The sequence below is a fragment of the Penicillium canariense genome, assembly GCF_028826845.1.
Source record: "Penicillium canariense strain IBT 26290 chromosome Unknown utg000004l_segment0_segment0, whole genome shotgun sequence".
Classification (NCBI taxonomy): domain Eukaryota; kingdom Fungi; phylum Ascomycota; class Eurotiomycetes; order Eurotiales; family Aspergillaceae; genus Penicillium; species Penicillium canariense.
The window spans coordinates 1671084-1695412 of record NW_026622731.1 but is presented as its reverse complement, the minus strand read 5'-3'; the positions used below and the strand labels follow the sequence as shown (position 1 = coordinate 1695412).

Below are 24329 nucleotides of genomic sequence, written 5' to 3'. Positions count from 1 at the left end.
CCATTCTTCGGCATTACGCCGAGTCCTTCTTAGGGAAAGAAGTGCGGTTCAGGATAGCCACGCCTTCGACATGCCCTGTTTGAGGGAAGAAATCGAATCCGCGAATGCTCTCAATCTCATATCGCACGTCTTGCTTCTCATCGCCTTGCACCATGACCGCCACATCCCGAGCCTGGGTGTGAACATTGCAACTCACGTAAACTACGCGACGAGGCTTGAACTCAAGAAGCTGTTGAAGGAAGTCCTCCGAACAGCCCTTGCGAGGCGGATCAATGACAAGCAGAGTCTGGTCAGGCGGGTAAGGTACATCCTTGAAAAGGACTGCTGCATCCGCAGCGGCAAAGCCCGTGTTCGGCAGATTATTAGCCTTGGCGTTTTCACGAGCAGAGGTGATTGAGTCATTGGCGACATCAACACCGAGACTGGACTTGAAGATCGTTGAGAGCGTGATTGTGAACAGGCCAGAGCCCGAGTAGGCGTCGAGGAGATACTTGATGGGCTTAGGATCTTGATCATTGCCAGGAGGAAGAGCGTGAGAACGGATGAACTCGGTAAATCCGGAGAGAATGGAGTTGTTGTTCTGGAAGAAGGCGCCGGCTTTATTGCTGAAGATGAAGTCGTCCACATACTCGATGGAGGTAGCGTTATTGTCGGTGATACAGCGCTTTTCCTCGATATAATCCCCGCGATCGGTGCGAATAACGTCGCCAGTGTCGGCGCCAGCGGTTGACGTGAGCCCGTTCTTGTCTTTGACATCAGACTCGGCTCCCGCTGCATCCTTGGCAATGCGGGAGGTAGATTCCCGCATCAAAAGAGTTGCACCCCTCTTATAGGAGCGGATGTTCTCAGCAACGCGTTTCCGTTCACTCTTGAGCCCACGTCGCACGATGTCTGTCCCCAGGGGACAATCCTCGATATCCATATCCGTTCTCCGATTCTTGAAGGTAAAGCCGATTGGCGGCACTGTGACCTCCTGCGGTTCTCCTTGATCGGCATTCGCCTTCTTCCTTCCGCTGCCCTGTGCGAAGTGTGGCGTGAGCTTTGTGCGATATCCAAATTGCAGAGGCGAAGGGAAGGTTTCGCCAATAGTTGGAACCAATTCCGGGATCAAGCCAGAGAAATTGGCATAGGCCTTCTCCACAATGCGCCGCTTATGCGCCAGCTGGTCCTCGTACGACATCATCTGCAATTGACACCCAGAACACTTTGCAAAATAGCCGCATTTAATGAGCTCATCATTTCGCTTCGGTCCTGGCTCAATCACGCTGAGAAAGTCGGTCACACTGTAAGACTGAGCGGGACAATGTCTGATGACTTTCACGCGCACCTTGTCTCCGGGGACTGTGAAGGGCACAACATATACATGGTCTTTGTTCTCGGAGAGGGCAAGACCGTCTCCTGTCGAGGAAAGGTCTGATACCGTCACATCGATTTCAGTGAAAGGCTCCGGGAGAGTGGAAGCCGGGGTGCCATTGTCGCCGTTGGACTGGTCTTCCTCGGGGCGATTGCGCTTGATGAGTTGGTCAATGTCGGTGAGCAGGACCTCATCGTGTTCACTGCTCTTTTTTTTGTTGTCAAATTTGGCCTTCTTGCGATTCTTGCCGCCAAACTGCTTCTTTGGATAGTTTGGCATTGTTGCCGCCGGCGTAGTCGCAGTGGTTGAATGGCGCTGGAAGGAGGGGATCGAGACGGGCTGGGCTCGGAAGAGTGGGCGAGTAAGAACAGACCAGCTATGAGACAATCGCCAAGCAGACGGCCGCACGGCGAACATGTAAATTCAGAAAGGAAAGTAGCGACGAGGTCGCGAAAGTTGGGAGACCGAAATTCTGGAAATTTATTAGAAAAGCATCTGCAGAGCCGCTGATTGGCCCGACTCTGACCGCCCGTGAGGAAGAAATTCCTCCCAAGTTCATCTCCGCTGTTTCTTTGCCAGCGCCGTTTTGCTCGTCATTTGTTCAATCGCTCTTTCTTTGCAGAGCTCGTGGCTAGCGGCATTGCTAGTCAACGAGTCAATTCTTCTTTCACAATGAGTTTAGCCCGACCAGCGAGATGTCTGTTCTGCAGCTTCTCCCGTACTGCTACGCAGGGCCCGCGAGTCCCCCGTCGCCAATTCCACCCATCGCCGGCGCACTTGACGAACCGGAAACCCAAGTTCCCGAATATCAAGGCCCTTGAGACCCAAAGTGCATCCGGGCCGAAACCAGAGGATTTCAAGCCTTATACAGAGGAGGAGAAGGCCTACCTGGCCAAGGAGTACTCGGCCGCGCAGATGGAGGCTGTGAAGGCCGGCGAGGCCGCCATTGACCCCAAGGACCTGGCTGAACAGTTGAACGAGCGCGATGACCCATTGAAATTCAATTACGTCGATGACTTCTCGGTGATTGAGCCCGGTATCGACCGACACGTGCGCGCCCCCGAGTCGAACTCAGACTACAACTTCAAGCTCAAGAGCGAGGACGACTTCGTCAACGACTTCGGCCGCTTTTTCGCGGAGATGCCAGAAGATGCTACAGCTGCGGATTTTGTCCGGTTTACGGACGAGCTGCGCTTGACACACGGCAAGGAGGAGAACGAGTTGAACCCACACAGCGCTCTTGTTCCCGATCTCTTCGGTCCTGGTGAGACCATTGACGAGCCCCGCGTTGAGGAGCGGAAGAGTGCTGCCGAGAAGGGTGAGAAGGAACGATCACTGAAGGCCGAAGAGATGACCGATGCTCTGAAGAGCCTTCTCCTCGCTACGGGCTACACTGCGGATCAGATCCGCGACTTCAAACTTAAGACTCTGGTTTCGCACTCGGTTGTAAACCAGACCCGTCTAGGCAAGGTCCGCCGTGCCTATCGTCTGTCCATCGCCGGCAATGGCAATGGCCTGTTGGGGATCGGTGAGGGCAAGTCCGACGAAGCTGCCGACGCAAAGACCCAATCGCAGTACCGCGCCATCCGCAACATGCAGCCGATTCCGCGCTATGAGAACCGCACCATCTTCGGCGATGTAACCGGCAAGGTCGGAGCCGTGCAGCTCCAATTGATGCACCGTCCCCCAGGTATGTTCTGCCAGCCTCTCTTACCCAAAAACAAACAGTCGCTAACAATATACCAGGCTTTGGTCTCCGTGTCCAGTACCTGATCTACGAAATGTGCCGCGCCGCCGGTATCCACGACCTCGCTGCCCGGGTCGGCCGCTCCCGCAACCAGATGAATACCGTCAAGGCCGCATATGAGGCACTCATGAGCCAGCGGGACCCGGAGGAAGTTGCCCGAGCGCGTGGGCGGAAGATGGTCGATGTGCGCAAGGTCTACTACGCTGGAAAGGTCTAGACACATGCGCCTTGACAATTGATCGAGCCGTGCATTTTCCCTCGGCGTGTATATAATGGGTGTCTTTTCCTTTCTCTTCTCCTCGTGTCTTTTGCATGTACTTGTATCTGTACTTTTTTTGGTCATGTCTCAAACGGATCAATCAATCAATTCTCATATCAATCGAGCGCCAATATTGACTTCATTGAATCATGAACACAGGTTTGCGATGATCAACTGGTCTCACCATGATAACGATGTTGAGGAGAGGTCAGCAAACCGACCCTTCTGGGGTATCTTCGACACTCAAGCCCTCGTGACACAACTAGCGTAGGCATATCCAAGACCTGATCCAGAGATGCCGCGATCGAAGCGACATGGGTTCATACCACAGCTGTAGTACATGATCTTGCTTACCATGACACCCTGGATAAAGCGCAAAGGATATGATAAGCTTCGAGAGCTCCAAGCTCAGTTTCGAGGTCGCTCAACGCTTGCATGTCCTGATGAAAATGGAGGAACAATCGATTGAGTGCAGGGGCGATGAGTTAAAGCAGCTTTTCAATATCATAGCTACATTAGCTTCGGGGTTGAGGGGGTGGTTACTCCCGTACTACATCCAACCGAGGGAAATATATAGTGGTCCTTTATCTGACCGGAAAAACACACCAATGCTCGCTGCAGGTTTGCTCTTGGAACCCATAGGGAGAAGGACAACGGGCGGATAGGTCCATGTGTGACCGTCCAGGTGTTACTTTGCACCATGACGAGGGCAACAGGCTTAGCGGTCCATAGATACGCTAGTCTCTGTATACACAACACAGCAACAGCTCCTGCCACCCCTAATGTGCCCTATATAGGAAAACAAGAACATGTCTGATCTCCATTCTGTAGAGAAAAAATGTTGGCTATGTTACGGCTTTATATAAGATGAGGACATTTACCCTCATCCATTATGGGCTACTTAAACCAGTCTGATTCCTTCTCCTTCTCCGTATTTAATTTGATTTGTTTGGATGACCTACGTCTGTTTCGTGGTTTCAAGGCTTGAGAATTGACTACTGCTCATGTCCGTTTATCTGAGCACTATCGTCATCTAGATCATTTTGTCCAACCTGCAAGCACCCTGTCCAGTCAGATGACGGAGATTCCTTTGCAACAGGTATTTCATCCCAAAATCCAAAAAAAGGATTGGGCAAGGACTCGTTTAGCGATGAAATGATTTTTGATTCCTAGATCTGTAGTGTTCACCCCAACACCAATCCTAATCCCCATTCCAGTAACACGCCGATCCGTAACAAATGAACTTGGGTATATGTAGAACAAGAAAAGAGAAGTCCCAGCCCAACATCGGAGCATGTAAACGCAAATAAAAAAAAATCCAACGTCGGGGCTCCAGCAATAACAATCACTGATAAGTCATGTCGCCCTCCCCCGCATATTCCCCATGTTGATACTCCTGATCATGGAACTGTTGTTCTTGATCACTCTGTTGCTGCTGTTGTTGCTCCTCACTCTCATTCCAAATCTGCTGCTGTAACACAATGCTATACACACTAGCCTTGAGCAATGTGCACACCGTCGCAGTCTTCCGCTCGAGCATACGCAGTCCGTCGAGGGTCATGGACGCGGGGGATCCGGCGAGATCGCCAATCTTCTCGGAGAGCTAAGTGCCAGGAGGCACGATTGTTAGTGGCCTGTAAAACACGGGATGGCACGGGACTGCGACACTGCTCCGGCGCGGCGCGGGGTCGCTGATCGGCTCGGCTCACCTGGTTGATGTTGCGCAGCAGCCGGGAGTACTCGTCCAGCACTTCCTGCTCCAGCTCGGAGACAAGCGGGTTATCGTCGCCGAGCAGGGGGTTGTTGGAGCGGCCGCGGCTGCGGGAGGCTTCGGGGTCGGAGCTCATTGATTGCTCTGGGGGGCCGACGGGGGGGTGGTGGTCGCGGGATCGGCCTCGGCGTAGGAGTAGTCGCCGTCAGGGTCATCGAAGGCTGCGAAGGCGGACATGTTGCAGAATCAGATCGCGATGGGTTGCTAATTGGATTGATTGGAGGAAGCAGGATAGGAGGGTTTTGGAGGGGGTGGAGTCTGACGCGGTGGTCTGTTGTGGCGGCGGACCCATGCTTTTTTTGCTGAGCGAAATGTTCCCCGCTCGTCAGGTACCATCGGCGCTTTCCTTGGAACTACAATCTACAGCACAGTGGTGGTCCTAGCAGCTAGTGTACGTCAATGGAAAATACATGGGACGCAAATCATAGTATTCAAACATATTTTTGGTTCCAGCAAAGGCACTAAGCCTAGGTCAAGGAAGAGCGGCTTCACTTCGAAAACATACACGGGATCGAACGACCAAAATTGAACAGAGCTTCGTGGATAGATGGTAGCGCGCCATGGTCAAAAGATGTGGAAAAAAGAGCACTTGCAGATTGCACAATAGCAAGAAACAAGAAAAAAGCCAACTGATTCGAACAACGTCACGAGCCCCAGAAGAAACAATAAAAATACCATAAACGCCACCCGCTGCATAGAAGGAAAGTGAACCGATGTATATCGCTGCTTTCGGCAAGAAAGAGGCAAAAAGCGCATTGGATAGTGACACAAGGAGTGATACGCGGAAAGAATAGGCAACAACTCGCATGATGTAATCGGGCAGTGGTTCAGAGCCTCCGGTGGATCATGGGAAATGCAAGATGCGCGCGTGAGATGGCCAAAACAAAGAGGAATAATCCGTCGAAAGCTGAATCATACAGAAATTGATCCAGAAGGCCCCTAAACACTCCGTACACCGGATGTGCAGCTTGCAATGAATGGAGTGATGAGAAACAATTGAAATGCAGTCGTCATGCATCATGGTCGTCAATGAGCCGATGCCCAGGCGGCTGCCTCCCTCGTGTGTCGGGAGTGAAATGAAAAAAGAGAAACAAAGTACAAGTTGGGCTTAGCTGATAGAGCACGTTCATATATCCCCTTCGTGGTGGAGCGTCACGCTGTTGAACTCTTCGAAAGGATCGTTCAGTTCACCAGTCGGGGTGGCCAGTCCAGAGTCCATTGGAACTCCCTTCATCTTTGACGGGTTGGTGCCACCAATGTCCACACTGGCACTCTCCTTGACATTGCGGAAGTTCACGGTATCGGTACCGGCACGGCCCTGATGGGGGATCATAGGCGGCTTCATGTGGCGGATAAGCGCCCACTGGGTTGTGCGGAAGAAGGGGTGGGTCTTGACATCGGAGGCACCGGCACGAGCACCAAGACGTTTGGTTTCATCCTTGATCAGGAGCTTGCGAATCAAAGACTTACATAAATTGGAAGTCTGCTGTGCACCCGAGTGTTCGGGGAATGCCACCTCGTCCCGCAAGATACTGGCGAAGGTTGCGTTACGGTTCTTGCCCTTGAAAGGGGTGGTTCCGTAGAGCATCTCATATATAAGAATACCTAGTGTCCACCAATCAACGGCACTTGTGTGACCACATCCCTTGATCACCTCGGGGGCGATGTATTCTTCGGTTCCCACGAACGAATTAGTTCGAAAATCGGCAATGCATGACTTGGTATCAATAGTGGGCAAAGCCGCAGTGGATGTTCCGCCACTTCGCCCGGGAATCATGGTGGGAGCACCACCCGGGCCAGACTGCTTGGAAAGATCGAAGTCCGAAAGCATGATGTGGCCAGATTGGTGGAGGAGGATATCTGCGAATTGACGTTATTAACATATTCAAAAATGCGAGGAGGATGTAGATCGACCAAGAGAGACATACTTTCTGGCTTGAGGTCACGGTAGATGAAACCCATTAGGTGGAGGTACTCGAGGGCAGCAGTAACCTCGGCAGCATAGAAGCGGGCGGCATCCTCCGTGATGCATTTCCCAGGTCGGGTTTGGAGGGCTGTGAGAGTAAGCAGTCAGCAGAAGTCCAGTAGCCTTAGCTTGCAGAGTAAATACGCACTTCGGAAGAATTCACCACCACTACAGTACTCCATGCAGAGGTAGAGGTAGTCCTCGGACTGGAAGGAGTGGTACAGGGTAACGATAAATGGGTGGTTACTTGTGGCCAAGATTTCCTGCTCAGCCAGGGCGCGCTTGATCTTGTTACGTTTGATCATTTCCTTCTTGCTCAGGACTGGCGAGATGTTAGTATTTGCACTTAATCTGCAGGGATGGCGTCATTCAACTCACCCTTCATGGCATAGAGGCGGCTCGACTTCTTCTCGCGAACAAGATAGACTTTCCCAACATCACCCTTGCCAATCAACTTAATCTTATCAAAGCTGGCGGGTCCCACCTCCACGTTGCGAACCTTAATCGAATTTGAGCTATATGTTCGACGGAAGGGGGCATTGTTGGCCCCGATTTTGTTGTTGGTACCAATGAGCGGCACGGTGAGAACAGAAGCCTGTTCGGTCATCGAGTTGGCAAGGCCCACCGATCCATCGGGGCCAGGAACCTCCACAAAAGGCTCCTTGCCCATATCTGCCGTCTGGGAACGGCCGTCCTGATCGTTCGCAAACAGACCCTGGGCATTGGGGGCTGACGCCACACGGCGTAGTTTGCGAGCCAGTTCCTCCTTGTTGGCAGTGGCGGCCTGCTCCACTGCTGAGACCCCGGTGACCTGCAACTCGGGGGTATCGGGAGGGGATGAGGGGACAGATCCGTCATTCCGATGTCGCAATGCGGGTTGGCCCTGGTGGGCAAAGTAGGGATTCGCGGTCGCGGTAGGCGAAACACTATCATCAAGAGGGTTGCCCTCGCTTGCGACGGTTGCCGAGCGGTTGCGACCAATAACAGGGAGAAATCGAGACTGTCGGAAAGTGGATTTTTCATTCTTCGCGGGACTTTCTTTCTCTCGCTCGCGGTCATTATTGACCGGATTTCCGCTATGGGGAGAGGAGTGACTGCTGGAACTGTTGATCCGGAAAAAGTTCCTGATCTTGGTGGGCAGGTGGCCAGAGTCGTTGGAGTGTTTTCGGGACGGCAGCGAGAGGCCGGGAAAGTTGCCACGCTTTTCATTGTTTGCCATGGCCGACGGACTGGACGCAAAAAGCTGTGTCATGTCGTAAAGGACTCAGGATGTTCAATTTAGGGCCTCTTCTAGGAGGAGGAGAATGGGTCTCCTAAGGAAAGTTGCACGAAGGAAGGCAAAGGCGGTGGCGGCCCAGAAATGCCGATAGGGATAGAACCGCGGGGAGGGGAGGCGGCGTGATTAGGAAGTGACCAGGGTGCAGAAACGAGGGCTTTCCACCCAAAAGAATGGGGAGAAAAAAAGCACGACAGCGGGGCTCATGAATGGAGCTGCATCGTAGTATCCGACGAAAGAGAGGCAGGGCAATCAGGACAGTCAGGACAGTCAGGACAGGCTGGAGAGGGCGAAAGAGATGAAGGGGGGTCGGAACGGCGAGTGGAGAAGGAGGTGGAGGCCGAGCTTAGTCAGGCAGGCCCCGATCGCATTCCTGCCACTATGAGGCTATCAGAGCGACTATCAGAGCGACTATTAGAACTACCGTGATTAGCCGTGGCATAAGGGGCAGTTTAGGATATTGGCGGGGTATCTCTGGAATTTGTGGTCTGAGAATATCCTCCCCTTAATTCAAATAAACCCCAGTTCTATACTTGCCAGGCACTAACTAACATACGGCTGATTATCAATTAAATAAGCTATCCTCCTGAGTTGGCTGGATTCCGACGGTAAACCGTTCGGTAGCGACCGTGGACGCCTCACTACTGGGCCCACATGGCATGTCCATAACCAATTTGGGTATGGGTTCATATTGTTTGGTATGGTCTCGCTTCCTCAATCACTATACAGATTTCTTCGGATCTCCTACCACAGTCCCGAAAGGAATCTCCGTGGCAAAGGAAACCTCTGTCCAGGAAGGTAATAAACCAAGGCGATTGGCATCCCTTTCAACCCCGAAGCCGGACCAGCACCGCCTTAACTTTTGACACATTCTCCTCGTCAGCATAGGCGTGCTTGAGGGTCATTTCATTCCAGGTGGTAGCCGGGCCGATGACCATAATCGTCAATTTCTTTGGGAAGCCAGCCGGCTTCCCAGAGTCGACGTTAGCGTGGGACACCACGCTCAAGTCCCTGTCAAATCACGTTAGCCTTTTCTTCAGATGGTCTGGAAACTGCTATGAAATCTACCTCAGCTGTTCGACAGGGTTCGGCGTGTTCAAGCTTCGGAGCATAGGCTCCAATGACTCAGTGGGGTCGCCGCGGGCGACCTGCTTGCCCTTGTTGGGCCTGATGTTTACATCCACTGATTGGGACGAGACCTCGTTCTCGCTGCGCGCCCCTTCATCACGCCGCGAGGCGTTAGCACCGCTATTCACACCGTCCTCAGCCGTTGTCTGTACAGACTGGTTCTCAGTAGGATGAGACTGAGGGAACCAGGTGTTGATTACGGGGATAGACACAGCGTGGGTCTGACTCGTCCCGTCGTGCCAATCTTGAAGGCGCTCCTCGAACGTGATCGAAGCAAACAAGGGACGAACTTCGTGCCCAATGAACCTGGGCACAATGTGGATCCTCGCACGGCCATCATTCATTTCACTAGAATATACCGATGCATCGTCAATCAGTCGATCCGCCAAATCCTCTGCCATACTGAGGATCCCCATAGGCCCATCATAGTCAGGGTGGATGTTCTCTGAATCCCTTTGGACAATTGCAACGCTTCCCTGTGTGATTGCGACGTGCTGATTATCTCCCTGTGTTTCATGGTTGCCAGAGTACACGTCTTCAGATTCCACGTCTTCACAGTCCACGGAGATGGCGTCTCCTGGGTCTTCACCTTTCAGACCCTCTTGAGCACTTTCGTCAATTTGGTCACCCCCCTTTGCAATGTTGTCGTCGTCCGGATGCATGCCCTCTGAATCCACCGGAGCGATTATGTCGTTTTGGTCTTCTTCCTGGATTATATTGTCGCTTATGTCACAACGGACGGCGCTGCGTTCTGAGTCCTCATAAACTTCACCCTCTAACGCCAAGGAAATTAGACCGCGCCAGAAACGACCGGCTCGGCATCGGTGTGCAACCTTCAGCACCTCTTCAAGCCTCCCAATGACATCCTTCACATAGGCCCTCTGGTCGACGTAATACACCCGCTCAGCTCTGATATTGGGATCGGGCCCGGCCATGCAGGCCCGGCGATGGTCCACCGACGCGATCAAGTGATCGAACAGCCGACGATGATATTTCAGCCATTCTGTGGCGTGAAGCAAGATGAAGGCCTCATACTCATCTTGGGGGTCCTGGACAAGCCAGACCAGGGCATCCAGATTGGCGCGGTAGTAGTTATGAAGAGGAAATCGGCCCTCGTTGGTCACACGGAACGCATTCGTGATGAGGGTCCAATATTGGCCTTGTGGGCCAAAGTTTTCCGGATCCTTCAGCTGAGCATCGACGAAGACTACCGGAATAGGTTGGCGTGGCTGAAAATGCAGTGCCGGATTCCCTCTCACCATTCTGCTGAGGGTGGTGTATGAAACATGAACAGGTGACACGATAAATTGTGCCGCAAGCTGCATTCGAAACTGTACCCATGTTTGATCTTCGTCCTCTGTGGTCCGGACTTCAGGAAGAGGTGGCCATATCAGGGTCCATCTGTCCTGTTCTGATGGTTCGGTGAATGCTGCATTGATGGCATCTATTGTACTTGTGTTTCCTGCTGCATTGTTCCGATAATCTATGAGTTTCATGCGCGCTGCATTGATTGTGGGTGTTTCGTGACCGGGAGTGAATGGGATTGCATCAACATTCAAAGAAGAAACCAGTACAGGAGGTGCAGATGCAGCGGTACCCATTCCTGGCTTTGTCATGTTTCGGCTCGGTTCATCTTGCTGAAACTTATCTTCAAATGCAGTTAGCGCTGCATTCTGCTCAAAGCATTGCATTCTCAGTCATGTTGGGGTCAATACCGGTGGCAGAAGCTGTTGCCAAAGCGGGTGTATGCCCAACCATGGAATTTTCAGGCGTCTCGTCAACTATTCGCGATAGTCTTGCCGGGCGACCCATTGGGACGATACGGCCTCCAGCTGTGACCCGCTGGTGGGTCGGTGAGGAATGTTCTTCCAAAAAGCGAGCAAACCCCACGTCTTGTGGGGTGAAGGAGGCGATCAAGTTGCGTTTGGTTGTCCTTCTCGATCGACAATCCGGTTTGACTTTTGGAAGGCTGTTCTTGCCTGCGTGTAGGGCTGCGGTCGAGCTGACAGTTGCAGTGTTTCGAGAATTCTCTATGAGAGTCGGTCTTTTACCCTGACCTGCGCGAAGTACGTTGCCTGTACACAGTGTCAGCAAACACCAGGGGCTTTCTTCCACATGTGAGTGAGGTGTATGAAGTGTGAAAAGTGCAAGGTACAGAGTGCCTGGGATGAACCAGCTTGAGCTAAGATAAATGCAAGATCTGAGCCTCGCATCGATGCATCACCCGGAATTTGGACGGGTGCACCATCCGAAGCTCAGATAGATGCAGTCCAATAGTGAATTGATGCATGAGCTGAGCCACAACTCAAGCCCAAGCTCAACCGACAAGTGCAGACGCACATATTCGTGTGCGAGATCTGGAGGGTGGATCTCTTACAGTCTCGGGCGTTAGATGTCCAGTTACAGACAACGTCTGTGGCCTGGCTCAAAGCCATCAATGTTGGGATGGTGTACTTCATTGTCATCAGAGGCTAGAGAAAAACATACCAGATGAGGGGATGGGGAATTTGAAAATGGCAGACAGGCACTTGGCGGTCTCAGGATGATATCGGGGAAAGGACGAAGGGGAAACCAGAGAGAGGGAGGGACAACGGGAATAATCGAAGCTTTTCGGCAGGTTGTGGAAGGCAGCTACTTCCCAACAAGCGAGTGACGAGTATACGCCCTATCGTATCTAAGTACGGACCAGCTCAGAACCATGAGAACTATCCTATCAAGGACGAGGGAATAAAAGGGATTCATTGGGTCTTCTTCTTCTTCTTCTTCTTCTTCTTCTTCTCAAAATTGATCCGACAAGCAAGATATCAAACACGTTCTCGAACTTTCACAGGTTGGAGGCCACTGTGGATGCGCCATTCGTCTTCATTTTCATCCTCCAGCCTCGAGACGTGACGCTGACTCGTCGACTCAACGTCTCCAGCCTCCTTCTGCTGGCCCATTTCCCAGCTTCCCAATCGCTCGTTACCGCGCACGATGATACCGCCAGCGATGTCCTCGTTTTGGTCTGCGCTCGCGACCTTGGAAGCGCCCCAGATAGGGCTTCTGAACGTGACGTCTGTGTCACTCGCGAGCTTGCTATTTCCCTTGAACCCTCCAAGCCTTGGTTTGAGGCTACCCTGACGCTTGCGCATACCACAGATGAAGAATCCTAAGATCGCAAGCAGCCCAATGACCACAAGCGTTACAACAGCACCGATGACACCTGCGACGGCTGGGGCCATTCCTTTCTTCTCCTTCGTGTCTGATCTATCGTTCTCCAGGACCCCTGTACAGAAGACGGCCGCTGAATTACACCGGAAACACCACTCTTGCGTAGTCTGCACAGCAAACGTCTCCAATTCGCTCTGGAACTCGGTGTACGCGACGTACTCGTGGCTCGGACTGTATCCGAAAAGCGAATATGGCGAGAACTCGGTGGCATTTGTGCCATTGTGCATGAAGAAGCGCACATATAGGTTGTCAATGCCCGGGTATGTGGGATACACCTCATCGCTCTCAAAGCTGTATAGCTCAAAGACCAGCGATGCACCGCGGACCGGACGGGAATAGAAATCGGGCTGCTGCTTAGTCGGTAGGCCAAGCAAGGATGCAAGAGCCACGGCAGGCTCGTCGCTACCGAACAGCAGCGTCATTTTCTGCCGTGTGCCAAACTGATTGATGTTCATGTCAAAGGCACGCAGCAGGCTGGTCGCGAGAGTCTGGCCTGCAATAGGGTTCACAGAGCCAATCGTAGATTGGCTAGAAGCATCACTCTGGCCATTCGTAGCGTATGTATACTGGTCGGCCAACCAGCGTGCCTGCCTCATCTCATCATCACTGAGTTGATTTCGAACGGTACTGTTGTGGACCGCCTCGTACTCAATATAGTCGGAGATATCAACTGCATTACTATAGGTGGCCGATGATTCGGCATAGACTCCTGACAGGACCTCTCGCCAGAGTCTTGCATAGAAAGCGTTCGTTATCTCCTTGATTTCCAGAGCATCGTCACCGTCCCGATACTCCGCTTCGGCGGCTTGGTGCATGCTGCAGTCTGATTGTCCGGCTAAGATGACAGATTGTGGGTCGGCTTCACCGAGCGTAACAATCTGAGGGTATTGATATCCATGAAGAGGCGATATATCAGACGAGCTATTGCCTGTGGTATCCGAAGGTGCCATGCCCGGCTGGCCGAGCGGGGGATAGAGACCTTGCATGAACGCTTGAGCCGAGGCAATGACGAATTGATCAGTCGTCGCAAACACATCGACATCTTTTGAGTCTAGAACGGTCGCCGAGATGTACTGGATTGCGGATTCGGAGACGTTGATGCTTCCACCCGAGGACAAGTAGCGTTCGCGAAAAGCTGCCCCAGCGGCCGCGAGCTGATTAGCTCCATAGTCCGACAAGAACCTGGGGCGAGCTTCTGCTAGAACATTGGGGATGCTGTCTCCGTGGATGGTATATGCGAAAACTCCCCAGACTTTCTCGGTGTAGTCCTGTGCTGTGACAAGCACGGTGGCGTGCAGCAAGAACGCGGTAAGGGCGAGGTAGCGGCTGGTGAACATGATGGCGTCTCAAATATCGAGCCTCGCAAAGCGTTGAGGTACCGTCGATTTTAGTCTGCCCTAGTGAGCTACTCTACAAGTCAGAAGACTCATGTGAGAAGCAATAAAAGATATAGAAACACCGCAGGAGCCGCCCGCAATTAAAAGGACCCAAAAGCTCCCAACTTGGGTCCTAGAGTAGGTAGTATGCACGGGCTAGACCCCTGGCGCATGCTCTATGAGCTAAGGGAAAATTTGTTTAAGAAAACGGCTGCTTTCGGAAGTTCGCCATGCGTAGGAAGAGATGACGCATAAACGGTGTCTGACAGCTGTGGCCGGTTTAAGCTTAAGGGTCCGGATCCACCGGCGTATGAGCGAGCTTTCATCTTTGGCAGGATCCATGGAAATGGTCAGCCTACGACCGGTTATCAAGCTACTTTCCCAGTTATGGATGTCTGCTGTCAGCTGTCAGGTATAGAGTGTTTTCAGCTAACTTCCAGTAGATTAAGAAGAAGACCAGGTACTTGTACATGCACGAGCAATCCATTCGGACAGCTATGAGAGCTTTGTTGCATTGTCATCATACTAGCAGGCCCTTTCTAGACGGGGTACTTGGTGGATCGTATTCGAGTATCGTTCTCCAGGTGTGGTTCGGGGGTTACACCCACAAAGAGGGGAAGTACCAAAGGTTCAGGTCGATGACGCGCACAACTATACCACAATCTCCATGCCAAATTCTAGGGGCCAGATGGAACTCGATAAGCATGTATCCGTACTCAATACTCAATCCTTTTTAGAAACCTCTATAGAGTATAGTTTTTTCCACCAAAGGTACCTTGGATACCTCTTGTTGAGTACAAACTAAGAGATGATGGGCCTGGAGCGGAACCTAGAGACCTGGGCAGGCAACAATTGTCGCCTCAGGCACCAATACTGGGCTCTGGTTCTCGCCCCGCAGTGAAGGCTGCGGCCAGCAGAGGCTACGATTCCATCCAACAAGACAGATGCTTGAAGAAAGAGATGCAGGCTGCTCTCTCATGAGAAAATGCGCTTTAAGTCAATGTATGATCTTTCAGTTCTGATGCGAGCTCGGGTATAAATGCAGCCTTTCATACTTCCCCCGTGGGGCGGTCACCATATCTGACCAATCATCAGCCTGATTTACCGGCAGAAAAATCCTCCAGCCGGGGCTAATTCTCACCTCCAGCAAAGCCCTACAAATGCGCCCTACCCCTAAGCCCTCATTTCTGCTCTTGGAAGTTGACAGCCCAACCCTACCCTCCTTGTTGCGCCCCAGATGGTCGAAACTCGAGGCTCGCGCTCGTCTTTCGACGCGGCATCTGGCCTCCCTCCTTTCCCTGACGATGAAGGCGACTTTGGTGAGTTTTCCAATCCAGTCCCCCTCGTCCATCCTGCCGCTACCAGCAGCAACCCGCGACCAGCTTTTCGAATACAGCCATGGATTGGCGGCTCCCATCAAACTTACAGTGCATGTTCCTGACGTATTATCTTTGCTCGTACAACAGACCAGAAGCCTGCGCACCTATTAGACGAGGATGAGCATGGTTCTCCTCCCGCAGCAAAAAAGCGCCGGATGGGCTCCGTCCCTGACGATGACCTCGCCATTGATCCTCAATTCCAAGGCTCTGACCAGCATGGTCCTGGTCATAAGTTTGAAGAGGAGCTAGCGACTGCTTTGGCTGAAGGAACCGCCCACGCGCTGCCACCGACCGACGGTACTCATGATAATCTCGGATCCGACCCTTCGGCGGCTGCCACAACTGCCCAAGACGCGTCCTCAAACTCCAATCCAGACATGAATTCAATCATTTCGGAAATAATGGATCACACCGAACGTCAGGAGGAAACTGTGGCGATGGGTCCACAGGAGATTCCTCCGTCTGGGGACTTTCCGGGCGCCAAAGGTTACGCATTTTTGAAAGCCAACTCTCATTTGAAGATCCAGAGTTTGCCCATCCTGGACAATCTGGTAAGGGCGCACGTTATCACGCATGCTTTCTTGCGCATTCTAACCGTTGTTGATCTAGTCGACTCAAATCCTTTCGTTCCTGTCTAAGAATAGCTATCAAGATCTCACAGCTATGGTATCCGAGCCCGACTCTGAGAATGGCCAGGCATATGCGACTATGCGCTCCTTGTTTGACCATACCAAGAGAGTCTACACTATCAAGCACTCCTTCCTGCAGCCTACCGATCTTGAAATCACCGAATCTTCTCAGCTCGACGTGATTCGCAAGGCCAACCTAGCTTCTTTTGTGTCGAGTATCTTTGGCTCTCAGGAAATTGGTTTCGCGGAACTGAATGAGCACTTCCTGGACGTCTTTGTTCCAGAAGGTGGTCGCTTGTTGAAGGTCCAGGGTGCTTTGTACCTGGAGCTCAAGACCCAGGCGTTCATTGCTGCGATGAATAACAAGTCGCGCACCCGCACCCAGCTGTTGTACGAGCTATTTCCTGATGATATGGAGCAGCGGCTGCTGGCAAGACGCCCCGGTATCCGGCAGCTGGCCCCCAGCGAAACTGATTTCGTCAACCGACTCGCCTCCCGCCGGGACATCCTTCTCAATGACATCAACAACGAGGAAGCATTGAAGGCGCTCCCTGACAAGTACCATTGGGAGGACTTTCTTCGTGATCTGAGTTCTTACATTGCCAAGAACTTCGACGCCATCAATACTCAACAGGTTGGTTCACATGATCCCAGTCTTAGGTAGCCCTGTGCTAATAGTTCGTGTAGGGAAAGAAGCCTGTCAAGGGTCGTCAGCCATCCAGCTCCAATGGTGATACACAGGAAGCTCCCAGTACTACCCACCAGGGCCAGTTCGCTGTCAATCAACAAGTTGAGGTGCCAGTGGACCGGAACATGCATGGTGACCTGGTGGCTCGTGCTGCTCGTGCTGCCCAAATTGCTCTCCAGGGTCATGGTCTTCGACGTTCCCAGCAACAATCTCAGATGCAGCATCAGCACCAACAACCACAGTCACAGTCCCAGGCAAGCCCATCGCCATCCCTGGCTCCTTCGCTGCCATCCCACCAACATCAACAGCCCCCTCAAGCACAGCCCCAGCATACTGGCCATGCCGACAACCAGTATCTCCACGGGTATACTGCCGCACAGCAACCCGGCCAGCCCGGCCAGCAGCAGCAGTACCATCATAGCCCCACCCCGCCTGGTGGGTACCAGCAGTCTCCTGGAGGCTTGACATTCCAGCAGAGCCCACTGCAGGCCAACTTCCAGCAGTACAACCCCAACGCCGCGCAGGTCATCCAAGCACGCGCCAATGGAATGTCCCCAGGCAACCACGGATACATGCCGGGGATACCCCACTACTCTCAATCGCAGCCCACCCAGGTCCTCTATGAGCGAGCTCGGATGGCTGCGTCTGCGAAGTCCTCCCCTACCAGCCGGAAGTCTGGTTTGCCCAGCCAACGCCGCCCTTGGACCACTGAGGAGGAGAATGCCCTGATGGCTGGACTAGACCGCGTGAAGGGACCCCACTGGAGTCAGATTCTCGCTATGTTTGGACCTGGTGGGACCATCAGTGAAGCCTTGAAGGACCGCAATCAGGTCCAGCTCAAGGATAAGGCCCGCAATCTGAAGCTTTTCTTCTTGAAGAGCGGAATCGAGGTGCCATACTACTTGAAGTTCGTCACTGGCGAGCTGAAGACTCGGGCCCCGGCCCAGGCTGCCAAGCGCGAGGCTCGTGAACGGCAGAAGAAGCAAGGCGAGGAAGATAAGGCGCACGTCGAGGGGATCAAGGGCATGATGGCTCTGGCTGGGGCTCACGCATCCCCAGTTGGAGGTCATGAGATGTCGGCTTCGCCCAGCCTGCCTCCAGATGCCAATGCTCAATCAATGTTCGACCAGACTGCAGAACAGAATCTGATGCAGACGCTGAGCCAGGAGGTCCACGGCAGCCAGTACCCGCAGCAGCACCCTCCGCCCACTCCGGATCATCACATCGATCCTCACATGCAACTGGGCCAGTAGATGCGATGCCATCTGCCCAATGTTGACAGCGCATTTTTGTCTCATATCATCTATATGGACGGCGTTCAGTTAGGCCTGCTTTATCATTTTTCATTCGTTCTTCTGCGCCATCTTGCTCGGAGTCTTAGGGGTTGTACCATGTGATTTGCAAACACGGGGTTTGTGAGTCCAAAAGCACTATGTGGGAAAGGGGAGATTTGACCCTATCCGATCTGTACAAGTACATAGCGATAGCTGAAATGAATATTTGAACGAACTATCTATATCAAAACAGCAAAATCGTCATGATTCGGAGAGTAGTCGGATGTCTGAAGTATAGCACCCTCAGGCCGGGCTCCGCCCAGTTGGCCCGTGCACGCATCTCCGCCCGTGTGTGACTGGCTCTGCAGAGCTGCATTGAGTCTCACACCCCCGGAATCGACCAATTCACCCCCATCGCAGTGATTGGACCTTTGTCATACCTGGTCCCTGCAACCCATTCTCAGACCAAAGACAACGAGGCGGGAGGGGCACACCTCTATGACTTGCCCACCATGACCGAACCGCAACCTTCCTCCCAACCTGCGAACGTGTCACAAGAGCAGTCCTCTGTTCCGCCATCGTCCTCCGCGCCACCACAGCCATCGGCGGACACTGCAGATTCGGCGATCAAGCCCGAGCCCGACTTGGATGCTTCCATCGAGCAGGATATCGATATGAACGTCGAGCAGACTGGCGCGGGCGCCGTGGATGGCGCCGGGCCGCTTGCGACGGACGTGGATCAGCTGGGTGCGTCGTCGACGCCCAGTAAGAAGGAGACAAGTCTGCGCGAGTTTCTGGGCAAGATGGATGATTATGCGCCAATCGTAGGTGGCCCCTGAGTCTCCTTTCTTTTCGTCTCGTCCGGTTGTCAGCCACCCTATGCTCCCAAGACCATGGCTCGAACGAAGTTGATACCCGCAAAAAACGAAGAGCTGGCTGCTGTTATGGATAGAATCCACGGACTAATTGACTCCTTCAGATCCCCGACGCGGTCACAGCCCACTACCTCACTCTCGCCGGCCTTCCACCCCCAGGAACGGGCCCTAACCAAACGCCGCCTCATCTCGCCCGCCTGCTCGCCCTCGCAACTCAGAAATTCGTCTCGGATATCGCTGCCGATTCATATCAGTTCGCTCGCATCCGCGCCTCCAACAGCTCTTCTGCCAACAACCCAATGGGCAGTCTGACAACCGCCGTGGGTGGTCCGGCCGGTACGGGCGCCGCGCCTGGCGGTATTGCGGGCGGCGATGGCAAGGGCAATAAGGGCAACACGCACCTGGGTATTCAGCGCCCTGGCTTCGGCGGTGGTGGCTCTGGCGGTTCTGGTCAAGGACGAACAGTGCTGACGATGGAGGATCTCGGCATGGCTGTTTCGGAGTACGGCGTCACCGTGAAAAGGGGAGAATTCTACCGGTAATGCATGGGGGGAATGGGAGCAGTGAGCTTGCAAACCCGTTGCTCTCGGGGTTTCGTCCTTTTTATTTCTACTTTCTTCCGATTATGGGTTTCCGGCGCCGGGCGTAGGAGATCAATCACAAGGGGCCCCGATATCCCCGGGCACATATTCAACTGGTTGGGAGGGGGTTTTAGAAAATGGAGTTCTACGTTCTTTTTTTCCTGTTCTCGCCCGTTGGGAAGACTATGCAGACCGGCCGAGTCTAACGCATAGGCTGTCATGTGGAACCAAGCTGTTTCACCGTAGACCGGTCTGAATGATATTGAATAAATTTCATAGTTAACTCCATCCCACACGTAGCTAATGTCACAAGGGAACCATTTGATGTATCTGTACACGGCAACTGGGCCAAATCAAAGGTGGAGGGGGTGAAGGGGGGGGAGGAGGAAGGGGCTTCCAAGGCCATCCATTTTCCAACCTCTCCGGGGTATCTGCAGACCCGTTTTCGTAGTGACCTCCAAGTTGGCTGCAAATCGGGGGTGAAGATGGTAGAGATAGGCGACTGCCGAAGAGGCCCTCGAGGAACAAGCCAAGGGCATCTACCGGACTAAGACGACACGCTCTTCAATCCGAATCAGAAGGCAGTCATGCGATCCGACTATTTGTTCTTGGACTGTTTGTAGGTGAAACGCTTGCGAGTCCTGTCACAAAATCATCATGTTAGCGTCAATCCGACACCCCAGCACAGCGACACCCTGTGCAGGTACTAAATGTGTACGCAGAAAAGAAGACATACGCGACGTATTCACCAAGCTTCCGACCGACCATCTCCTCGGTAATCTGAATCTCCTGGTAGGTCTTGCCGTTATGGACAGCAAAGCGCAGACCGACAAAGTTGGGCAGAATGGTTGCGGCGCGCTTCTGGGTGCGGATTGGCGGCGTGTTGGGTGGAGGGGGAAAGGTTCGAGGAAGAGGGAGACTGGAAAACCAAATTCATCAGTAATCAATGCCGCAATTCCCTTTTTGGAGAGGCATAGAGGTATCGTGAAGCGTAAGGGTCTTCATGGGCTTGAGGCGGATGTCACGTACGGGACGATATTCGGGCCTAGTAAAGGGAGTTAGCGGCGGATCTTCCCCAATTAACAGTATGATGGTCCTCGTTATATCACAGGAGGTTTACCTTTCCAGACCGAGCGGCCCAGTAGGACGCGCGTGGGAAACATGATGGCGTGCAACTTTCCAAAGCTTCTCCGTTCGGAGAGGTTGAAAAAGATGGCTCCGAACATGCGATGGCTGAGTCAGCATCTGGATGCGCCCCGGCCACAGCAGAATAGCAACGGATCGCCGCCATCACGAGAATGTCTACTTCAACCTAGTAGAAGATTTGTTGAAAGATGATTTGCAGGCTCTCTTAAAGGATATGTTGGTGGTGCACTTTGTCAATCTCGCATCCTGGGTGTGTGCAGCGGGGGTTTAGTACCAGCACCGGGCTATAGGCCATTACCAAAGAGTGAAAGACATCAGGTATACAATAGGACAATGTAAATATGGCTGAAAATGCATCACATAAGCTAAATCAGGCTAAGGTATGGACATAAATGTGGCCTGGCCGAATAGCCAGGGTAGGGCACCAAGTTCGTGCGGTTGCCAGCAACCGATTGGAGGCCCACGGTGATGCATATAATTGTGCTCTGCTCATGCGGCCAGTTCCTGAAAGACCTTAATGAGGCTGCGAATGCCCATCAGGACGTTCTCATCCGGGCCCTCGCCAGGTGTCCATTGGGCATGGGCAAAGTCGATCAGGCGGAGATCATGAACTTTGGGTGTTTCTTCCTCATCGTCATCATCGCTTAGATCGGGAATCTGGGTAGTCGAAGGGTCGATGCTGATGTTGATGGCTTTCTGGGGCATCCCATCCCCTAGGTGGACATCCACCAGCTCCAAGGTTTCCTCAGGGATTTCAATGTCCACTTCTTCGTCGAGTTCCTCTTCCTCTGCCTCTTGGTTTCTTCGCTCGGGAAGCTTCGTTTCTTCTTCTAGGGCATGTTCCATCGCCTCGGGGTCACCTTCATAGACCACCAAAACACTCGAGGAGTACATGCGACTCTCCTCAGACTCAAGTACTTGTTGCACATGTTGTAATTCCTCGACTAGTCGTTGTGCAATCATCCTCGAGCGGTCCTCTTTACCCGCTTTGGCGCCAGCAAGGAAGGTTTCAAAGCCCTGCTTGACGCTTTGTTCATTGAAGGATCGTCCATACCACTTGTCGTAACGGCGATACCCATCCTTCTCAACGACCTCGCCTTTGGCACCTTCTTTACCTTCGTATTTAGTAGCATATGGATCGGTGAGTGCGCCTTCGTCCGCCTTGTCATTCTCGCCCGTCCAAACTTTCATCCCGGCAATCCGGTATCCTAGAACTGCGCTAGTCGTTTCTTTGGCCACGGTATCCAGCTTGTTACGCTTCGTGGGTGGCGCATCGTCGGCCCAGAGTCGCGCGCCGAGCTTCACGTCCAGCACGTTCGGTCGTCGGAACCCACACGCGACATTTTCCAGAACAATCGACAATCCGGTGTCCAATTTCTTGCCCCCAGACGGTACCCAGGTGGGTTCTGCCACGATCGAGGGCATTTCTTCACGTGGCGCATTGCTAGCTTGTGATGCAGATTCATTCAGGACCGGGGGAGCTGTGGGCGCATCTCCAGGGCCAGGAAGAAAAACGGCGCCTGACTCTTGTGCGGCAGCAATCGCTAGCGGTTGCTGCTGCTCAGCGGCTGATAACGAGCCGAAGAAGAGGGGCATAAACTCCTGAAATTCCGGGTGGAGGGCACTGGATTCGTAGAACTCGATCTCCTGGCGTGTACAGGGTTTGGCGATCAGTGAGCCGGAGAGGGTACATCGGACACCCTCGCTACAGAGCAGTGCATGCTTGTCAGTCACATTCCGAGACCGGCAAGGTAAAAAATATGTTTCTGCTCCCTTCTATCTACCCCAGGGAACCACCTCCAGATATGCGCCAACGTGGGTGTACAGAGCCGGCGAGGATTCCGGAGCCTTGGAGAGAGGTGTGAAACTTACTGTCCTGCAGCAACATGGTCGAACGGAACTAAGTCATCGCTACCCAGTTGCGGAGTCTTCCGACTGTCTGACTTGGGGGAGGGCATTGTTGATGGGAGAGTGGGTGCGACGGTGAGGCGGGTATCGCTTATGGCATTCCGGAGACCTAACAAGCGAAACGGGCCTCAATGGAGCCCTCCGGTGGAGGAGCAGGGAGCTCGTTCGTAGAGTGGGAAAAAAGGGGAGGGAAACAATCTGGGGTAGAAAAAGAAAAGAAAGTAGGGGAGAGGGTGGGGGGTTAAGGCAAATCACATCATGATCGGCGGAGCCAGGGACTTTGACACGGGCGCAGGGGCCAACTCGGCCAAGCCGGGGTTGACTGCCATCTGCGCGTGATGTAATCTAGTCCATACTAGAGACAGGTAAAGCCAGATCCACAGATAGAGCTTGCATATCGAAGTCAGCACTGCGTAGCCTTTTATTGATATTCCTAGTCCGTGCACCACCCAAAGTTTCAAAGCACAATACAATGTAGGTAGTAATCCAAATTCCATACCAAAACATAACGCAGGCGGTCTCCAGCGGCTCCATGTTACCGCGCTTGAGGAACTCGATGATACAGCTGAAGCTCAGTATAAATGTTGGTACAATGTCGCAGGTGGCCTTATTCTCGTGGACTATGCATGGAGCCCGAGTTACATCATAGGTGAAAATGACGACAATGATTGGTGGCCTGAAGATGTGACAGCCCCGGCTGTTAGCAAGCTGTCTGATTTGATATATATGGCATGGGCAAGCCAAGCGGGTACGGATCTCACTTCTCTGCAATATGTCGTTCAGTTGAATGTTGTGAACGTGGGATCGAGACTTGCGATGAACATGGCTATGCAGGCTCGGAATAATGACTGGTCAGAGCCCGAGATCTTTACACAAGGATCCACAGAGTTCAACGCATTGCCTGGATCTCCAAATGGCAATCCTCAAGCGTGGCTCCTCATCAATCACAAAGCGGATCTGGGTATAAAGACAGTTTACAGTATTATGCTATGGACAAGCAGCACTGTCGTCTCAGGCCAAAGCGAGATCGATGATGATAACAGCGCGCAAAAAAGGAAGATGTGTTGGGTCGAAGACGCAGACTACTATGGGCTCTGTCAGCATATGCTTTTCACTTTCGAGGATGTGTCAACTAGCGACGAGGACGCTATGGACCTTTCTTAATTTTCTCCCGTGTTGGATCAAGATCAAGGAGAAAGAAAAATGAGAGAATTGGGGGGACTTGTATAGACATTGGCCATAGCCCTAGATAGCTACCATTGTATGTACATATCCATAGATACACGATGCAGTAGGTAGATATTTGCCCATCTTGACAGCCCTGAAGCTCACATGTGCATGAAGTGGCCCAGGCGTGACGGGGTGAAATAGGATACCGGGAAATGACTCTTCCGGTCATTTACCTGTGAAAAATACATTAGTATTCCTTAGAAATATAAATATAAACACTTTTTTAAAGAATTTTTTTTATCCCGAGTTTACCAATTTGGAATGGATGGCCCCGGGGGCCTTAAAGCGCTCAAGGGCTCTCTCTCTTGTTTTTTTCTGGTAATTAGACATTGATCCTTTCCTACTCCGGATCATATGTGACCATTTCTACTGAAACTGGGAATTCTTAACGATGGACCAGCTACCATTGGAGATCAGGCAGATAATCGCCGATTGGGTGAGCCTCTCTGTCTGAAGCAATGACTTGCACCTCTAATTCAAGCTACAGACAGGACATATATCTAAGGGAAGCCTTGAAGCGCTTTGCCTAGTC

General features: G+C 52.7%; 11 protein-coding genes across 11 annotated transcripts; 4 read left to right on the top strand and 7 right to left on the bottom strand.

The window, feature by feature from the left end:
• Nucleotides 1-13: 13 nt before the first annotated feature.
• N7482_006948 (tRNA (uracil(54)-C(5))-methyltransferase) lies at nucleotides 14-1633 on the bottom strand (the record flags this gene model as incomplete). The annotated part of the gene is made up of 1 exon (XM_056689073.1): nucleotides 14-1633. One exon carries the CDS (start codon nucleotides 1631-1633, stop codon nucleotides 14-16), a length of 1620 nt encoding a protein of 539 aa, XP_056541502.1.
• Nucleotides 1634-2026: 393 nt separating this feature from the next.
• Nucleotides 2027-3318, top strand: N7482_006947 (mitochondrial 37S ribosomal protein uS5m; the record flags this gene model as incomplete). The annotated part of the gene is made up of 2 exons (XM_056689072.1): nucleotides 2027-3044; nucleotides 3101-3318. 2 exons carry the CDS (start codon nucleotides 2027-2029, stop codon nucleotides 3316-3318), a joined length of 1236 nt encoding a protein of 411 aa, XP_056541501.1.
• A 1387-nt stretch (nucleotides 3319-4705) lies between these two features.
• N7482_006946 (DASH complex subunit DAD3 family protein) lies at nucleotides 4706-5308 on the bottom strand (the record flags this gene model as incomplete). Its single annotated transcript, XM_056689071.1, has 3 exons — nucleotides 4706-4963; nucleotides 5070-5202; nucleotides 5229-5308. 3 exons carry the CDS (start codon nucleotides 5306-5308, stop codon nucleotides 4706-4708), a joined length of 471 nt encoding a protein of 156 aa, XP_056541500.1.
• Nucleotides 5309-6257: 949 nt separating this feature from the next.
• Nucleotides 6258-8349, bottom strand: N7482_006945 (putative serine/threonine protein kinase (Nrc-2); the record flags this gene model as incomplete). Its single annotated transcript, XM_056689070.1, has 4 exons — nucleotides 6258-6991; nucleotides 7060-7185; nucleotides 7246-7419; nucleotides 7476-8349. 4 exons carry the CDS (start codon nucleotides 8347-8349, stop codon nucleotides 6258-6260), a joined length of 1908 nt encoding a protein of 635 aa, XP_056541499.1.
• Nucleotides 8350-9200: 851 nt separating this feature from the next.
• On the bottom strand, nucleotides 9201-11618 carry N7482_006944 (uncharacterized protein; the record flags this gene model as incomplete). The annotated part of the gene is made up of 4 exons (XM_056689069.1): nucleotides 9201-9384; nucleotides 9442-11149; nucleotides 11217-11531; nucleotides 11600-11618. The coding sequence occupies 4 exons, from the start codon at nucleotides 11616-11618 to the stop codon at nucleotides 9201-9203; spliced, it is 2226 nt and encodes a 741-aa protein (XP_056541498.1).
• Nucleotides 11619-12305: 687 nt separating this feature from the next.
• On the bottom strand, nucleotides 12306-14048 carry N7482_006943 (uncharacterized protein; the record flags this gene model as incomplete). Its single annotated transcript, XM_056689068.1, has 1 exon — nucleotides 12306-14048. One exon carries the CDS (start codon nucleotides 14046-14048, stop codon nucleotides 12306-12308), a length of 1743 nt encoding a protein of 580 aa, XP_056541497.1.
• Nucleotides 14049-15247: 1199 nt separating this feature from the next.
• Nucleotides 15248-18036, top strand: N7482_006942 (uncharacterized protein; the record flags this gene model as incomplete). Its single annotated transcript, XM_056689067.1, has 5 exons — nucleotides 15248-15406; nucleotides 15484-15514; nucleotides 15554-16017; nucleotides 16076-16729; nucleotides 16783-18036. The coding sequence occupies 5 exons, from the start codon at nucleotides 15248-15250 to the stop codon at nucleotides 18034-18036; spliced, it is 2562 nt and encodes an 853-aa protein (XP_056541496.1).
• Nucleotides 18037-18569: 533 nt separating this feature from the next.
• Nucleotides 18570-19474, top strand: N7482_006941 (putative TFIID and and SAGA complex TAF10 subunit; the record flags this gene model as incomplete). Its single annotated transcript, XM_056689066.1, has 2 exons — nucleotides 18570-18881; nucleotides 19037-19474. 2 exons carry the CDS (start codon nucleotides 18570-18572, stop codon nucleotides 19472-19474), a joined length of 750 nt encoding a protein of 249 aa, XP_056541495.1.
• Nucleotides 19475-20111: 637 nt separating this feature from the next.
• Nucleotides 20112-20676, bottom strand: N7482_006940 (mitochondrial 37S ribosomal protein uS19m; the record flags this gene model as incomplete). Its single annotated transcript, XM_056689065.1, has 4 exons — nucleotides 20112-20154; nucleotides 20250-20432; nucleotides 20543-20558; nucleotides 20634-20676. The coding sequence occupies 4 exons, from the start codon at nucleotides 20674-20676 to the stop codon at nucleotides 20112-20114; spliced, it is 285 nt and encodes a 94-aa protein (XP_056541494.1).
• Nucleotides 20677-21148: 472 nt separating this feature from the next.
• On the bottom strand, nucleotides 21149-22617 carry N7482_006939 (inositol polyphosphate multikinase; the record flags this gene model as incomplete). Its single annotated transcript, XM_056689064.1, has 2 exons — nucleotides 21149-22364; nucleotides 22532-22617. The coding sequence occupies 2 exons, from the start codon at nucleotides 22615-22617 to the stop codon at nucleotides 21149-21151; spliced, it is 1302 nt and encodes a 433-aa protein (XP_056541493.1).
• Nucleotides 22618-22698: 81 nt separating this feature from the next.
• N7482_006938 (uncharacterized protein) lies at nucleotides 22699-23731 on the top strand (the record flags this gene model as incomplete). Its single annotated transcript, XM_056689063.1, has 3 exons — nucleotides 22699-22730; nucleotides 23005-23041; nucleotides 23093-23731. 3 exons carry the CDS (start codon nucleotides 22699-22701, stop codon nucleotides 23729-23731), a joined length of 708 nt encoding a protein of 235 aa, XP_056541492.1.
• Nucleotides 23732-24329: the final 598 nt, after the last annotated feature.